This window comes from Nicotiana tabacum, chromosome 9, assembly GCF_000715075.1.
Source record: "Nicotiana tabacum cultivar K326 chromosome 9, ASM71507v2, whole genome shotgun sequence".
Lineage (NCBI taxonomy): Eukaryota > Viridiplantae > Streptophyta > Magnoliopsida > Solanales > Solanaceae > Nicotiana > Nicotiana tabacum.
The window spans coordinates 80,202,934-80,222,069 of record NC_134088.1 but is presented as its reverse complement, the minus strand read 5'-3'; the positions used below and the strand labels follow the sequence as shown (position 1 = coordinate 80,222,069).

Sequence of the window (19,136 nt, the reverse complement as noted above, 5' to 3'; positions counted from 1 at the left end):
CAAATACTATCGTGATTAGCATACTACAGTTTCAAATCCCACAAATCACGTTAGGTTGCTAACTTATCTCTTGATTCACTTCGACCTATACACGTTTCTACTTTTAAAAAAATTCTCCCGTTTCTCTCTCATACAGAATTTGCCATTAACAGCCATAGAAGTTCTTTAAACTGGAATGCAAATATATTCAGAAACAATAATAAATTTGAGCATCAAAAAGAAAATATGACATAAGTTTGAAAGTTGAATAATATATCAGTTTCTCTCTATACTTGTCTTTACTTTACGGTCTTTATTTTATAACAGTTTACTTGATTGACTAACTTTCTTTCTAATACATTTTTGTGCGACACACTTTTTCCTTTTTGAAATATATATTATTAAATTATGTTAAAATTAATATCAATATCAATTAATTTAAACGTAAAAAATGAATAATTGTATATTACCTCAAAAATTTTATCCTAATTGATGATTATTATTATACTAGAAAAGTATAATTCAGTACATAAATGGAAAAAAGAATAGCAGCTTTCCTCATTTTAATTACCCAAATCGTAAAACGATTTCAACTCAATTTTGCTTTGGTTTTATAACATATTGCCTAGAAATTTAATTAAAGGAATAAAGACATAAATGGGGAGGTGCTCTTGAAGGAATTTACCTATTTTTTATCTAACAAATATTAATATTTCTCGGATCCAAAATTTAGAAATAATCGAACTTTGTCAAAATATTAGGGAATAAATGTTTACATACCTTAACTCTTGCATGCCAGGAACATAATATGACATATATATAGCCTAAAACTGTAATTCTAAATATGAAGAAAGATTAAATAAATAAAAAGAGGGGGAAGCTGTCCAAAATCTTTGGTGTTAAATTTGTATCATAGAGGATATATATAATTGGAATAAGTGTGTCCATGACTTTGGAATAGTATCTAACCAAACGTCAAGGATTATAAAATTCACATAAATGGCTATTTTTTATGTAAAATCTACGTGTAGATTACTATAGTGTAAGGTAGATTAGACTAGTGTACATGGAAGTATATATCTTTTTCAATTATTTGTATTTATTAATAAATCGTTTCATGTATATTAACATTATATTTTCCATAACACATGCACCCTCCATTATTATCTGCATAATTTTGCAACTTGCTTTGGATTTGACGGCAAGCAGGAATATCAACCACATGAACCAGATCGCTAATCTAATTTTTTTGATTGATAATGACCCCAAATTTTTTTTTGTTTTTTTTTTTTTTGGGGGGGGGGGGGGGGGGGGGTTGGGGGGGGGGGGGGGGGGGGTTTGTGTGTTTTTGAGATAATTATTCCCCCTTTCTGCCAAAGAGAAGGGTGAGGATTTCTTTGAGTAAATTAAATTTGTTACATATTTTTAATTTCATTCATGTCTTTGTTATTTTGTGTGAAACACTGGTTAAATCGAGACAATATAGTAGATAAACAAATTACATCAGAAAGTCCCCTTAGAAAGGGTTAGTTTCTCATCTTATAATGCCTATTCTCTTCTAGTATAGAAACAAGAAAAAAACAGCTGAATTGATACTTGACAATTAGCCAGTTACGAGTGATGGCCAATTTTACAATGTGCAACACAAGATGTAGTTATATTGTTGCTTACTTCACCTTTATTTATCTAAATTTTTATTTATAAACTTTTATTTTTTTTAAAAAAAAATAGTATGTGAGTCGCTGCGCTATAGTCTATCTCAAGCCCAAATAATGAAAAGGAATTGTGCTAACATCCTGCGTAAAAATAATAGTTACTATTTTAACATGATTTTTATTACTCTATATATTTGAAATATTCCTGTGTATGGTCAACTTTAGTACTTTTTTTGTTCTTATTTCCTAATTAATATCTTTTTTGTATTTCTTGATTAGGTTGTCTTCCTAATAACAGAATGAAAGTGATATGTGGATGTAAAATAATAAAATAATTACAACTTGGAAAGGTTTTGACAATTGCTATTGGTTCTCCGTGCATAATTACTTTTCGAATAATTGGTTTGGCGAGACAGAAGGTCACATCCATAATTAATAATTATCACTATATGAATCAAAATAAATTAGTATTATCCTGACGCTTTATATTTTCATTATGTAATATTTGCGTATGTATTTGAATGTTATATTTGCAATTTTAAGAATCATTTAAATGATGATTATGTTGTTGAAGTAAGTTGAACTGAAAGTTGGAAGAATGAGTATGATTCAAATTCAAAAGCGTATAACACTCAATCAATGATGATTTTTTTGTCATGTCTTGGGGAGGAAAATTATAATCCTTTAAACTAGGTTTCCAACAATATAATTCAAATAATTCATCATTTGATCTTTTCTTGTGGAGCTATAGAGAACAGCACGTTATAGATGACTTTTGTGAAAATAATTTAAGACTTAAGTTCCTGTTGTTATCTTGAATTCATACGTGTTAGTTGTTACGTACTACTGCAAATGAAAAATTGATGAGGTAAAGCTTGATTTATGATATGAGGTTTGAGTTTTTGAAGTTCCTACAACATTAGTTGAATGTATGACCCAATTAAAAGAACCTGACTCCTCTTAGTATCAATTCATACTTTGTCAAAACCTTGTCCGCACGAAGATCGAAGATGTCTTGTCAAATAATAGTAAGTCATTTTATAGTACATGATTAACAGCCGGCCAATAGACCTTTCTAAAGGAAAAGTCATTTTAATTTAATTTTATATGCAAAATCCATGACAGTGGTCTAACACATAAAATCCCCAGATGATTGGATGGACGGAATTGCCTTTTAAGGTAAGCCAAGATGTCCATGTCTAAATCAGAGTATCTCTATGAATCTGTAAATGAAGTTATACCAAACAATATGTACAATCAGATTCATTCCTCTAATGGAACACAAAAGATGGACTGATTAGTTCTCCAATGAGGTAAATGCAGAAGCAGTTCCTTCTGTAACTTAAAAACATAACATTCCCATTCAGGAACTGCAGCTGAAAAAGTAAGCCACTCAAATTCATAATCCATTTCTGTTTTTCCAAAGAAACCTTCCGCCAGTTGAAGATCCTTCACAAACACAGATTTAAGATGACCTATTTCTGTTTTTTCATTGGGGGAAATTGGAATTACATTTGGAGTTGGAGTTGGAGTTGGAGTTGGACTTGTTCCTTCGACTTTTGTCTTTAAACTGAACAACTTCCAATGATAGAACTGCACCAACTATCGCACAAAGAAGTTGAATATAAAATAGACCCACCAATTAATCAAATACTACTAGTATATACGCTTTTTGATAAGGAATATCAAGTCTATATGCTTCAAAGATTGACGACTCAGTTTCTTCTGTTTTAGTATGTGAATCAGTTAGATTAAAGGGAGGTACCTGAAGTGCATGCATTATATTAAGAAATTGGGTCTCGAACAACTCGCTTTCTCGTACTAAAAGTAGTGGCCCTGACAGTAACTCCAGTAAATTGCAAGATGAATCTGATGCTGATAAATGCCTAGTCTCTTGAAATGGATGGATATCAAATCCAAGAATATGCAATCTGCCGCAGCGAATATCAAATCCGGACAAGAAACTCGAAGCTTCGTCAGGTGGAAACCAGTACATATTGGTGGATCCTGGCACGGGCAAATATGAAAGCAACTTTCTATCCACAACACCCAATAAAGCTTGTGAGAGAGATGAGAGGAGTTTAGAATCTTCATCATGAGATGCATCACGGCTGAACCACAGAGTAAGTGTAATTCGCTCCCCTTCAGTAATCTGTATGGAAGAATCAGTGAATTAGAGAAAAGAGCTAATAAGAATAAAACAGGGAAACCGAATCCTACTAACATTTTAGGCTGAAGATAAACATCTCGTATGTTTTTTAGATATCGACAAGAGAGCTAATACGGGACAGGGCATAAGAGGATGGATGTTCTTAAAATTAATGAAAGATTCATTCAGACGATTCAATCTGAGAGAACGTTGATCTAGTTACAATAAATATAGAAAATGAAATGTCCATTTTATCTAAAGAAATGATCAGTGCACACTCTGGAGTTGTTTCCCGACCCAGCTAACTTATTGACCATGTATGACATGATCTCAGATTCTGCAGAGCAAGAGCATCATCTATCTTGGCTCAGTGACATCTAGGGGCGGATCTACGTTGCAAGTTAGGGGTACCACGGCACCCGCTCGCTTCGCTAAAATTTCTACCATGTACATAATATCTCCGTGAAAAAACGTATAAATGGATAGAATGGCACCCAAAAGTCACAAAGTGGAAGTGGGTACCATTGGTTTAGCCTTTCCTTTGAAGGCTTTTCTTGGCCTCAAGAATGCAAGTTCGATTCCCTGTTGGAGGAGCTCCTTTGATTTTTCCTTTTTTCTACTTATTAAGATTTCTTTTATTTTTAGTTGAAACCTAGGGCCTCATATCTTTTCCTTCTTTTTCGGTTCTTTCCCTCCTTTTATTACTTGTTAAGTCTCTCTTCTTCATTTTTTTAACTTTCAGTCCTCATTTTGTTTTTATCATTATACCTTACTTTATAAACAATTATTTTCTATAGTAATTTTAATTGATTTTAATTAGAATATAATATCTTTATTTTTAATGAAACGATATTAATTTATATATTGGAATATAATTTGAGCAATATCTTCTATTGGGTTTTGAAAAAAAATTAAATGGCTTGATTGATAGTCGTTTTGAGTTGAATATCATAGGTTGAATGTTGAAGTTTTTTCTTTGAAAATAATTGTCATATAACTCAACAATTAAGATGGAAAAATAAACAAAGAACAATACAAGTAAATTAATCTAGTCAAACAAAGAATATAGTGTAGTTAAGGTAAGCAAATATTTATATTGGAGACGCTCTTTCATGAAATATTATTTTTTTTTTTGCATTTTTATTTAGAATGTGTTTAAATTAAGCGTTAAAAATTTGAACTAAAATCGAATTTATTTGCTTTGTGAATGAAAGGCCTATTCAAATTAACCAAAAACTAACCGAACCGACCCATTATTCCTAATTTGTCTTTGTAGCTATTGACATGTATACTGTATGCATAATATGGTGGCACCCGCAACCTTGGAATCCTGATTCCGCCTCTGGTGACATCACAGACTAACCAGGATTTCTTTAAGTTAAATAATTTGTCTATGTAATTTGTTACACACTCCTACAAATACCATGCAGCCACAAGTTAAACCAGTTGCTTCTCTTCTCTGAAGTTGGTTGATACATTGATCCATGTGGAAGTGGTTAAAGAATAAGAGTATATCTTTTTCCAGTGCCAAGCGATAAATTTCCCAAGGTAGTAAGGCTTTTCATTAAAAGAAGATGACAAGATACTGCTTGTATCTGAATCTAACTTGCATGTGTAGCATGCCAGTTAAACGTACCATGTATCTTACAAAATCAGGAAACAATGTATCTTTATCCAGGAAGAGAAAATAACAAACAAATGGACACAGTGAAAGGAAGTGCAAATGCCCATTGAATCTCCTTTCTTGTTTCTTGCCCTTGCTTCTTACAAGTCAGTTACAAAATCAGTTAATGCTCAGGACTTCTATAACATTAGAGATTTAAGTTTGTGTTCCCTACACAGGAAATTGTGGCCTGTGTCAACTATATAACAGACTAGTCTTCCAAATGAATGGAATTTCCGTACTAACTTTAAGCTCCTCCTTCAAAAACAATATTAACTAAATGCCTAAATGGGATGATTGTGACCTCAAACTGGTCAGACAAGGCAAAAGATTAGGCGGCTCATCTACATTGAGATCAAGAGTATGCTAAACTGATGCAGCACATAGCTGGCAGAGTATTCGACACTTTAGTTTGTGATCAGCCATAATGGCAGGGCAGTAACAAATTGATACAAAGTAATGCTAACTTAAGGTAACAAGACCACGATCCACCCCAGCAAAATAAGGCAGGTGCAACCATTTAGTTAAAGTGGAAGACAGATTTAAGCAGGCCATCCAGATTTGGAGGGTTAAGCAACAGAGCATACAAGATAACAAGCTGAAATCAAGTCCCTGACAAAAATAAAAGGGATTGGAGTAAAGTGAAAGACACACAAAGAGGTTCTTTTTCCATAAAAGAAGAGAGAAGATACCTCATCAACAGAATGTATATTTTGGTCATCAGCCGTGTACATGATAACATCCTAATGAGATAGAATTATCATCAGTAAGGAAGAGCAGCCAAAAGGGGAAAAACTAAAATGGACATTACACAATAGAACAGAATCCAGATAATATATAATTCAAATTTGACATATTAATCTTCACTAAAGAGCAAACGCTAGAGGCAGTTAGCAAACTATAACTTGCATGAGAAGCTGACAGAGCAAAAAAAAAAAACTTCCTCTTTGAAGATTTACATTAGATTGATACAAAAAACGGATTGACATTGCGAGCAACCACACAAAATTTCGGAAAATATTATTTACGTAACTTAAGTCGTCAAATGAACCACCAAATCCATAGATCACTTACCCCAGCCATAGGCACAATGTCTGCAGGTTCTCCATCCTTGAAGTGAAAGATACCACCCTTGAAATCCACATCATAACTATTTAAATAACACACTGCCTTCAACAAAATAATTAAGAATTGTCAACTGGAGTAAACAAATAAGGACCTCAGGATTTATGACTTAGCCAAGATATAACAGTGTGATGCAACATTGCACTATCATTACTTTAATGTTTTCCAAAGATCAAATATCCAAACACTCACTCATATACCAATATCCACGACAAACTCATTTGATTAATAGTCTCTGTTACCACAATTTGACCTTATCTATGAACCACAAAGAACAAATTATTTTCATCCAGCGCACTAGACCATAAGAAGCTACTATATGGTGCATATTAATTCAATAACTATTGCCATATGTAACTTGATATCATGCACAAATGCATGTCTGATTTCCTGGGTGTTGGATAGGATATGAAAAGGTCAACCTTTTTAACAGGAATTTATGCCGCCACAGGAGCCTATATAAATTCATTTAGAGTATTCTTTTATAATCCCACTCCAAAACTAAGCCACTCCTGATGTCTACAATTTACCTTTTGTAGTTCCGCCACCTCACCTCCTATGTTTCTAGCTCAGTTTTAACATTGAAAATAAGATACATCCATCCAAATTGCACTAATTTTCAAAGACAAAAGAACTCATTCAAATAGCCATTAAGTTCAGTATTATGAACGTTTGGCAAAAGCAAATACTCAGAGAAAACAATTTCAATTGTCATGGTATATTAAGGAGAATAAAAGATCGAAAGTATATTTTAGTTTATGTAACAAGAAGACACCCATTTCATTTGTCTGAATTGGTAAAGAGTGTTTTCACTTAAAGATTGACAATAGAGAGGTTAAGAGCCCATTTGTCAAGCTGCCAAATCTACTTATTTTGGAAAGTGCTTTTGTTCAAAAGTGCTTTTCAAAAGAGTACTTCTGGAGAGTAGCAGTTTGCGTTTGACCAATTCATTTAAGAAGTGCTTTTTGCAATTTTTGATAAGCAAATTGTGTTTAGCCAGTCTTTTCAAAAGTGTTTTTAAGTGTCAACTTATGAAAAAAGACAATCAAGGTTCAGTTTATACTTAGTATTAATTTAAAGAGAGAAATAAAATTAAATGTTTTTAAAAAAGAATTCAATTAATATTTTTATTTTTATTTAATTATATATATATATAATATATATTAAAAAATTTAATCAATATAAAATGTTATTATCCAAAAGAATAATATCAGATATCCGGTATTCCTTATTGTTTACATGATAATTTAAATATAACAAAATTAAATCATTCAATATAAATTAAAAAGCTAATCCTTAAATATATAAAAGAAGAGATCAATTTATAGTAGAGAGACTTCAACAACAACATACCCAGTATAATCCCACAGGTAGGGTATGGGAAGGGTAGTGTGTACGCAGACCTTACCCATACCTGAAGAGGTAGAGAGGTTGTTTTCAATAGACCCTCGGCTCAAGAAAAGGTGGAAAGGAAGAAAAGGGAAAGGAAGAAGAAGAAAGAGGGAGAAAAAGTAGCATCAAATAGTAACATCAGGGAGCAACAATTTCCCGTAGCAATTTTCAAAAATAATGGACGTGGTTGCTAAGTACCGGATATAATAGCAAATTAGAAGAAAGTATCTTTCAACCAACAACAAGAATATTACTAGTACTACTGGTAAACCTACGAGAAACTCACAACTATCTGTCAACCCACCACCTTAATCCTCGACCTCCACACCTTCCTTTCGCAAGTCATGTCCTCGGTTCCGTGAAGCACCGACATGTCCTGCCTAATCACCTCTCCCCAATACTTCTTTGGCCTACCCCTGCCCTTCCTCAAGCCCGCCATGGTCAACCTCTCACACTCCCTAACTGGGGCATCTATGTCTCTCCTACTCACATTCCAAAATCATCGCGGCCTCGATTCCCGCAACTTGTCTTCCACGGATGCTACTCCCACCTTGTCTCTAATAACTTCATTCCTAGTCTTTTCTTTCCTGGTATTTTCACACATCCATCTCAACATCCTCATTTCAGCTATGCTCATCTTCTGGACGTAGGACTTTTTGACGGGCCAACACCCAACTCCATACAACATAGCCAGTTTAACCACGACCCTGTAGAATTTGCCCTTAAGTCTAGGCGGCACATTCTTATCGCATAAAACCCCCGAAGCTAGCTTCCATCCAACCCGCTCCAATGCGGTGGGTAACATCCTCGTCAATCTCCCCGTTGCCTTGGATTATAGACCCAAGATACTTGAAACTATCCCTTTTGGGGATGACTTGAGTATCAATCTTTACTTCCACTTCTTCTCCATGCCTCTCATCACTGAACTTGCACTCCAAGTATTCAGTTTTCGACCTACTCAACTTGAAACCTTTGGACTCCAGCGTCTGTCTCAAAACTTCCAACCTAGCGTTAACACCCCCCTCGCGTCTCGTCAATCAGTACTATGTCATCAGCAAATAACATACACCATGGCACCCTCCCTTGTATGTGTCATGTCAGCACATCAAACGCTAGAGCAAACAAAAATGGGCTAAGGGTTGATCCCTGATGCAACCCCATCTCCACAGGGAAATGTTCTGAGTCTCCTCCCGCAGTCCTCACCTGAGTCTTAGCACCTTCGTACATGTCCTTAATCACCCTAATGTACGCTACTGGGATTCCGCTAACCTCCAAACATCTCCATACTCCATAGCACCTCCCTCGGGACTTTGTCATAAGCCTTCTCAAGGTCAATGAACACCATGTGCAAGTCCTTTTTCCTCTCCCTATACTTCTCCACCAATCGTTTCACAAGGTGAATGGCTTCTATAGTTGACCGTCTCAGCATAAATCCGAACTGGTTCTCAGAGGTAGATACACTTGTCCTTACTCTCTTCTCCACCACCCTCTCCCAAACCTTCATAGTGTGACTCGGCAGCTTGATACCCTTGTAGTTGTTGTAGTTCTGGATATCACATTTGTTTTTATATATCTCCCATTTTCTTTTTTTCTTTCCCTCAGGATTTCTTTCGTATTTAAAAAAATGTATTTATAATGAACCTTTATTTTAAAGGGCAACCCGGTGCACTAAGCTTCCGCTATGCGCGGGGTCCGTGGAAGGGCCCTTTATTTTAAAAAATGAAAATAAAGGTTCATTATAATACATATATATATATATATATAATCCATAAATATAACGGTTCATTATAAATACATATATATATATATATATAATCCATAAATATATAAAAGAAAAGATAATGGACAATAAATAAAAAGACCATCCTTCATTAGAGATATATAAATACATTTTTATAAGCCAAAGAATATAAATAATAATTGTACCAATACGGTGCTAGAAAAGCTTTACAACATACATAAATTACATTAGCATCCAAAAAAAGTCTATCCAACTATCTTCACACAGATATTTAACTTATTTTTATGCCATGAATACAACAACATACCCAGTAATATCCCACCCGCGGGGTCTGGGGAGGGTAGTGTTGTAACGACCCGACCGATCGTTTTGAGCATTTGCACTTCGCTCGGTAGTTTACGGGCATGAGTAGCTATGTATGATGCATTATGACTTATGTGAATCATCGGTTTTGATTTTTCAGGTTATTCGGAATCGAATTGGAAGAATGGATTTCATTGTCGAAGCTTTAAATTGGGAGAGTTGACCAAGTTTGACTTTTTGTGAATTTGAACCCGGAACGGAGTTTTGATGGTTCTGTTAGCTCCGTTGGGTGATTTTGGACTTAGAAAGCGCGTCCGGATTGTGATTCAGAGATCCGTAGTGGAATTTGGCTTGAAATGACGAAAGTTGAAATTTTGGAAAGTTTGACCTGGAGTGGACTTTTTGATATCGGGGTCGGAATCCAATTCTGAAAATTGGAATAGGTCCGTAATGTGAAATGTGACGTGTGTGCAAAATTTGAGCTCAATTGGACGTAATTCGATAGGTTTCGGCATCGGTTGTGGAAGTTGACGTTTCAAAGTTCATAGATTTCGATTTGAGGTGCGATTCGTCGTTTCGATGTGGTTATGCGTGATTTGAGGCCTCGAGTAGGTCTGTGTTATGTTCTTGGACTTGTTAGTATATTCGGACGGGGTCCCGAGTGGCCCGGATGAGTTTTGGACGAGGTTCGGATCATTTATGAACACTCTAGACTACCTACTCTACTACCCTAATCCTCAACCTCCATACCTTCCTATCAAGGGTCATGAGTGCCATGAGTGCAATAGAAATAAACTGAAATTCGTTACTTCCAAGATGATTGTTTAATGCCTTGACATGCTCGTCTATTTCTTCTCTCCAAATCAGCCCCAAAAGGGCAAAGTAGAAGACAACCTTCCTTAGCCTCTGCCTCCTCTACCTTGCCTAAGTATCAATCACTATTTATTTTACTAACCATACACTGTCAAACAAGGGGAAAATGAAAGCTCACAAGTCTAATGAAAAGTTGCAACAAAGAAGTAAGTGACACATCCAAACAATTGTTTTACCCATAACATAAACTTACAACAATTCATTATCTACTAAGTGAGATTATTGCTGTTAGGATAGCATTCTAGGCTGCACGTCAACTAAAGAAAGTTAATATATTTCGTGCACACATTTTCAAATGGGCTTCCGTGAGTGCTTCGTATCACATCCATTGAAAAGAATGAATGAGAAACACTTCATGTTTGACCTTTTCCAAAGCATCCAATCCTCCCTAGTAACAAAGTAAGAGCAGATGGAAATTGTATGGAAATACTTTATCAGTTCATCCCATTGCTAATCTTGAAGATGCTTTCTAAAACATATATTCTAGGAAATCTTGGAATTGTTCATCATAAATAGATAAGCCACCATGGCATTTCAGTGATTGCAGACATCAGGCGTTACACATCTCTAACTGCTGAATTCTCATAACAGACATCAAAACATATTCAAATAATGGTTATTCCCGACAAGCCAACTAAAGTTGGGAATTCTATCTTTCCTTTCAGAATCCCCTTCCACAAGCTCATACTAGTGGGTCTATCACTTTCTTCAAGAACCATCTGCAATCAAGGATCCACTTTGCAACTATAACTTATTTACATCAAGCATCATCCGTGAAGCACTTTTGAGAGCTGAACCTCCACAGAGGAACCACCTTTTTCCGCTCAACAAAATGATATTTTTTTGTCTCCATTTGTTCAATCCCATCGAAATCCCACTATTTGCTCTCACTTATAGACAATTGATGACGGGATGCAAAACAAGGAAGATAGCCCATGGATATACTTGAAAAGGCAGACTGGCTGACCATATTCCCTCCAAGTGAGTATTTGTTTATTTCTACCTGTCAATCTCTTTCAAATTTCAAGATCACAGCTTCCATAATTCAATCTCTCCAAAATTTCCTCAAAGGCATCCTGAAATATTTATTAGGTATTGAACCTACCATGCACCTGAGCTTCTGAACCAAACTACAAACATCATGAACTAGCCCAACTAGAACGAACTCTGACTTTTTCATGTCGATATGCAGTCCATATACTGCTTCAAACCACTCAGACTCTGAGGAGGAAGTGAAACTGTCTGAAACGTAGTACAAGAAAATGAGCGTACATCAGCAATTTTATGAATACGACATCGACACACGGTTTGCGAACCTACAAAAGGTTTCCCGACCTGTTAGTCAACCTATCGACGCAGCTACTCTTTTCTTTTCACTAGTTTACTGAAAGATTCCCATGATGAAATGAGACAGTAACATGGAGATGATCCTAATCCCCTGCCCAAAAAGGCAGCTGGTGTTCCATTAATCATGAAAATAGAGGTAAACCTAAGTGGAGAATTAACTATATAATTATAACTCTTGTGTATACTGCAGGGCCATTTGATCTCTAGGAAGATACGACACATCTTGACAATGTTACTGCGTTATTATGTCATACCGGATGAACATGGGAAGCAAGCCATACTATGTTATCAACACATTCAACTTTGAGAAACATGAGAAAATTAATAAATGCATGCTGCAAGAAGAAGCAATACATTGTTCATGAAATAAAACTAAAAATATGCAGCAAATAACAACGTGGGAGGATACAACAGCAAGTCAAGAACGCACCGCGAAATCCCGTTGTTTAAGGTAAGGTCTATTATCATCACTGTGCCAACCAATGCTTGCTCCTCTACACCAGCTGTAATTCATATAGAACATTAGCAAATTGCTAGACATATTGCTCCATAGAAGTGAAATATTTCTTGCAGGATGAAAAGAATCACATGAAACAGCAAAGTGCACATGACCATATCATTGTAATCCATAATTTGTGCATAGAGTGTAGATGTGATTGATAAAAAGGCAAAAAAAAGACGCCCTACACTGAATTACACTGACACTGAATACGTAGTGTACTTGAACGCATATCAACAAAAATATAAAGAATAAAATTCAACAGAACAGCTATTTTCAGAAGTATTTGAAATAGATGCAGCTTTAACTAATAAATAGCTCCAAGTCAAGCCAAGGTATGCCCTAAGCGGTCACCCAAGAGTCTAGCCTACTAGTCAATGAAGTGGGTCGAGAACCATGACGTCTCAGGTTCAAACCCCAGCGGAAAAAAAAAAAACTAGGTTATTTCTTCCCATATGTCCAAGCCTTGGTGGACAGAGTTACCTGCTACCTGTTGCTGGTGGGAGGTGGCAGGTATTCCGTGGAATTAGTCGAGGTGCGTGCAAGCTGGCCCGGATACCACGATAAAAAAAAAACCCTAAGCAATCTTTAAGTTATAATAGCTCTAATTCACCAAATCTTTGTTGTATTTCACCAAATCTAAAAATCAGTCTCTCCCCTTAACAAAATCCAGTTACTTAATGCCATGTCAACTTGTGAAATACGTCATGTTCACGCATCATTTGTTTTGGCAACATCCGGTTCTAAAAGCCGAAACATTTGAACTATTTGTTTGTGACAATGAAGGCTAAAAACAGTAAGAAGAAAAATTAATAATAGAGTGAGATTGAACTTGCTAAAACCACAAGCTTCTGATCAATTTTATCCAACTTGCATTTGGGAAAATCTATCATCTACTGCTACAAGAGATGTCCTAAGTTCCAGGAAACTTCACTCCATATGTAACTGAAAGCAAAGTCTTGTCCTAGTTGGATGGACTTTAATGGTTTCTATCAACTATTATTAATTCTAGAACTTGAAAAGCATATACAACAATAACAATCCTCTGTATTCATCCCACTCTATCAAAATAGTTGCACTAGACTGTATATGAATCCTCTGTATTCATTCCACTCTATCCAAGTCCATTCACTATTTAGAGGTTGACTATTTTTACAACATACACTTAGTGGCGGAGCCAAGAATTTATCTAAGGGGATTCAAGAATGTCACACTTGGGATTTGAATTTATGACCTAAAGCAGTTTTTTAACCGCTTCTACTACTTTACTAATATTTCCCCTTATGGCGAGGGGATTCAATAGCTAATATAATAACCAAAAAATAGTTTTTGCCCGATTTCCAGTGTAAATTTTCAGCAAAAGGGATTCAATTGAACCCCTCTCCCACCCCCCACCCCCTCAAGCTAGCTCCGACCCTGCCTACCTAACTATCCTGTTTTATCAAGGTTTGAGGCTGACGTGCTTTGCGAAGCTCAAATAGGCAGAGTTAAATTTTAAAAAGGATGTGATCATAAATAAGTTTATATAGAAGGGAAAGAAGTGGGAGTTTGAACCTGATTAGACCAGTGAATTCAACAAACAACTCATACTGGCACCCAAAATACTCCTCCGCTTTCTCCCTTAGCCTCTCTATAAAAGCAAAATAAAGAATTAAATAAAACTGACAAAAACTAAAACATTAGAAATCACAAGAATAAAAAATTACGTAAGATCAAAAATGAAACCTCGAATGGGAATGATGGGCAAGATGAAATGGGCAGAGTTAGTGGCAATAAGATGAGATAGTGTTGTAGACAACACATTGGGCCTGTACCCTACCGTACAACAGCTCTTGTGTATAAACTCTAACTCCTGCAATTATTTTTTTTTTTTAAAAAAGGAAACAAAAATCTTCACGTGAACAATGTAAATCTATCAAAAGAATGATTGTTATAAGTTTGTAAATGTGGAAATGGACCTTGCAAAGATCTAAAGGAAGAAAATTATGGAGAATGAGACGGGGGTGCTCGCTGTCTGCCATTTTTGGAAACTGTAGCTCTATGTTAGCTCCTTGGTATTATTTTGTTAGAATATGTACTTCTATAAGATGAACCGGGCGGCTTCATGTTTGGGCTGGTCGATTTATGTTCGGGCGGTCCTCTGCCCAAACAACTTATCGGCCCTAGTGTTATTTGCACCAGGTGGCCAGTTAAATTACCAGTTATGTCCGGCCATAAATAAGTTATTACAAAAACTAGTTAATTCATAAAATATTATTAATATTAGCCAAATACTACCAATATTAGCCAATTAGCTATTTGTATCCAAGAAGTATCAAACTTTTGCTTTTTTTTAAGTGGGTGTTGTTGGAATAAATTTGCTACATTTTAAGGAGTTTAAATCTCAATTTTGGATTTGATTTAGGGTCTGTTTGGAAAGTCACTCGGTAATTGTAATTGGTGTAATTACTAGGGTAGTAATTACACATGCTAGTAATTACGACGACATGTTTGTTTGTCATAACATAATTATAGTGTAATTACAAGCGTACTGTTTGGTTGCACAAGTGTAATTACACAATTAGATTAAATTTTAAATAAAGTAATTATCGAAACTTAAAAATAAATATAGTAAATATATGCAATATAAATAATTTTTATAAGTATAAATGATATTAGATTTAGTATTTAAGATGTATGTTTTTTCTTGAATATACACTAATTAGTAATCATATATTTATAACTAATATTGTAAAAATAATTGATATATATTTTCCAAATTAATAATATTTAGTTTAATTAATTATAAAAACTAAAAACATACATTTTGTAAGAACATAATAGAATGCATGTTTGATAAAATAAATTAATATTTATAAATATAATGACATAACATTATGCAAATATTTGACAAAACTAATCTATCCATTCTAACTAAAAAATGAACAACATGCAATATGAAATAACAAGCTAATACTACTAAAACAAGTAAATTGGAAGCATAAATATAACACAATTTCAAAATCCCAAAAAAAAACTTTAACATATGTCAAACTCCAACATTATAAAATTAAGTTTCAATACAGCTTAAGATTAGGAAACATAATAAGTTTATAACCTTACAAAGAAATTCTACTTTAATGACATCAATCATTATATGCCAAGTTTATTAATGACTCATTATTTTATGAGGTATAGTTTGAAAAACTAGAATAATAATGCAGTTGCGTTAAATGAAGAAAATAAAATAAATAAGAAATAAAATATACGAGCAATTACATGGAATCACAAGAAGTAAAGGTAGAGAGATAAAAAAAAATGTACAAAGAAAATATATTTTAAAATTTAAAAAAAAGTAAACATAAAAATAAAAATAACAAAATAAATTAAAATAATGGAAATAAAAAGTTATAAAGAAAATAAACTAAAATAAAAAGGAAAGAAATTAAGAAGTAACTTTGTAATTACACAGTGTAATCACTAATTACCACAAATTCTCACCTCCCCCTTGAGAATTGGAGGGTGTAATTTTACCTCTCCAATTACACTCAATTCCACGTTGACCAAGCAATTACTTGGCCATACAAACATGCCAAACTGTACCTATCTAATTACACCCAATTTCATGATGACCAAGCAATTACTTTATCAAATAAATATGACAAACTGTGTAATTACACCCAAATTCAATTCCTAAGTGGCTTTCCAAACATGCTCTTAGTGAAATTTTGAGGTGGTTTGAGTTGAAAATTTGGAGTAGAAGATGAATATAAAAAAAAAAAAAGATATGTATATTACATATATATCATATGTGTATCAAATGTGCATACCATGTATGTCCATGTATACCTGTGTGTGAGATATACCACTTCTTTCCCTTCTATACCACTGGTATCAAATGTGCATACCATGTGTATCAAAATTCGATTTTAACAATAAATTTTGATACCAAACTAGTCCAAGTCACCTCCAATCTTGCTTAAATTTTGTATATCGCCTCATCTATATGTTTTCAACGAATTCCAACCATACCCATTGAAACAAATTCTTTTTGCCTGGTTTTTTTTAATATTGTATATTATTGATAGTGAATTATGACTCCAAACTAGTCTAATCTACCTTCAAACTTCATCAAATTTTGTATATTGTTCATATATATAATTTCAACGAATCGCAACAATGCCCACTGAAAAAACCTTTTTTTGCCTGTATTATTTGAATGTTGTATATCATTGGTACTTTCTTTTGGCTATTTTGGTAGCATGGCTAAAATGACTAGTTATTGGTAAATAATGTCTTTTTTGGTTGTCACGACCCGGAATTTTTACATTAGGGTCGTGATAGCGCCTAATATTTCATTTGCTAGATAAGCCAACGTTAGAGGATCTTTAAGCCATTTTTTAATCAGCTTAATTAAGTAAAACCAATTAAGCCAAAAAGAAACTAAAACGGAATACAAATGACATAAAACCAATAATATCTAAGTACAACCCGGATCTAGAGTCACAAGTTCACGAGTTTCTAGAATCTCTACAAAATGGTGTTTGAAATAAATACAATTGTCTCGAATGAAAAGAACAGTAAATAGGGAAAATGGAAGGGGACTTCAAGGTCTGCGGACGCCATCAGATCTACTTCGAATTTCCAAATGCCAATCTGAACTGATACGCCTCACGGACAACTGGGACCAGTACCAAAATCTGCACAAGAAGTGCAGAGTATAGTATAAGTACAACCGACCCAATTTAATCCGTAAGTGTCGAGCCTAACCTCGACGAGGTAGTGGCGAGGATACGATAGAACACCCACGTAATTAAACATGTACACACAGAAATATATGTACAACATAACAACAAATAAAGAATTAACAAGTACTATTGGGAGGGGACATGCAAAAGGGGTACAAGATACGATAACTACAACATGGAATGATAATAAGAAACAGTCAATAAACCTTCAAACAACAAAATGAACAAACATAATGAGTAAAACTGCACGACATTACCATTCGTGCTTTTACTCTCAGCCTCACCATGAAATAGTAATAATGGCGTGGCATCACCCTTTGTACTTTTACTCTAAATCTCACCATAAAATGATAAATACGGCATGACATCACCCTTCGTACTTTTACTCTCAATTTCATCATGAACAATAGATACGGCACGACATTACCCTTCGTGCATTAACACTCAAATACGGCACGACATCACCCTTCGTGTATTAACACTCTCCCTTACCGTGTAACAATGAACATATAACAACAAGGAGATAGAATAAGCAAGATTAAGTCTTATGTCAACAATAGTTCCACTATACCAATCTCTACTTCAGAAACAATGCTCAATTATCACAGAAAGTCCATAAGTGCGGAAAGAACAATCAATTTAGTAAGTAACTAGTCTAAGCATGGATATTAAGATCAAAGAAAGAAAGAAATTACAAGGAACAAGTACCACTCGCATACTTTAACCCAACAACAACGCATAAGTACTTGTCACCTCACATATACATTGTACCCCAACATTTGAACAAGTAGCACATAACAAATAAGTCATAATCCCTCAAGTCAAGGTTAACCACGACACTTCTCTCGCTCCCAAAGATCAACTCAAAGCTCAACCACGACTTTGCCTTTCAAAAAAGCCTCCGAACTAACCAAATCTAGCAAATTAACAACCAAACGATTTAAAATAAGCCTTAGGAACTACCCACGAATGAAAAAAGTTCAATTTAGGTTATTATTGAAAAAGGTAAACAAAAGTCAACTCTCGGTCCAAACCCGAAATTCGAACCAAAACCCGATTACTCATTCACCCCCGAGCCCGATTATATAATTTGTGTCGAAATCCCACCTCAATTTGAGGTATAAATTCCAATTTTAAAAAAATCCTCAATTCTTTCCAAACCCCCTATTTTCACCATGAAAATCCTAAATTTTAGGTTGAAATATCATGAAATGTAATGAAAAATTGAAAGAAAGTATGTTAAGATCACTTACCAATGAATTAGGGAAGAAGAATGTGATGACCCAAAATATCATCTTTAAATTTAATAATTAATTTTGTATTCTAAGACCTCAAAAAACACTATTTATCATTCCTCGACTTGCGTGCACAGTCCGTAAAATTTTAAGAAAAGTTTTCAGGTGAAAAATGGATTAAAATGTGAATTAGAGCTTTAAAACTTAACTAAGTTGACTTTGGTCAATATTTTGAGCAAACGGACTCGGATCAGTATTTTGACAGTTCTGATAGGTCCGTATAGTGATTTGGGATTTAAGCGTATGCCTGGAATCAAATTTTGAGGTCCCTAGCCCGAGATATGAAATTTTGATGAAAAATTAAAAGTTTAAGTTCAAATAGTGACCGGATGTCAAATTATGTGCAAACGACCCCGGAATAGAATTTTGATGATTCCAACAGCTCTGT

The 19,136-nt window shown here is 34.6% G+C and overlaps 1 protein-coding gene across 1 annotated transcript; it reads right to left on the bottom strand.

Moving 5' to 3' along the window:
• Positions 1-2,713: 2,713 nt before the first annotated feature.
• LOC107809790 (uncharacterized) lies at positions 2,714-14,813 on the bottom strand. Its single transcript, XM_016634483.2, has 8 exons — positions 14,685-14,813; positions 14,452-14,578; positions 14,281-14,356; positions 12,658-12,730; positions 6,521-6,616; positions 6,139-6,189; positions 3,400-3,786; positions 2,714-3,236 (listed from the first exon to the last, which is right to left on the bottom strand). The coding sequence occupies exons 1-8, from the start codon at positions 14,745-14,747 to the stop codon at positions 2,898-2,900; spliced, it is 1,212 nt and encodes a 403-aa protein (XP_016489969.1). The 5' UTR covers positions 14,748-14,813; the 3' UTR covers positions 2,714-2,897.
• Between the last annotated feature and the right edge of the window lie 4,323 nt (positions 14,814-19,136).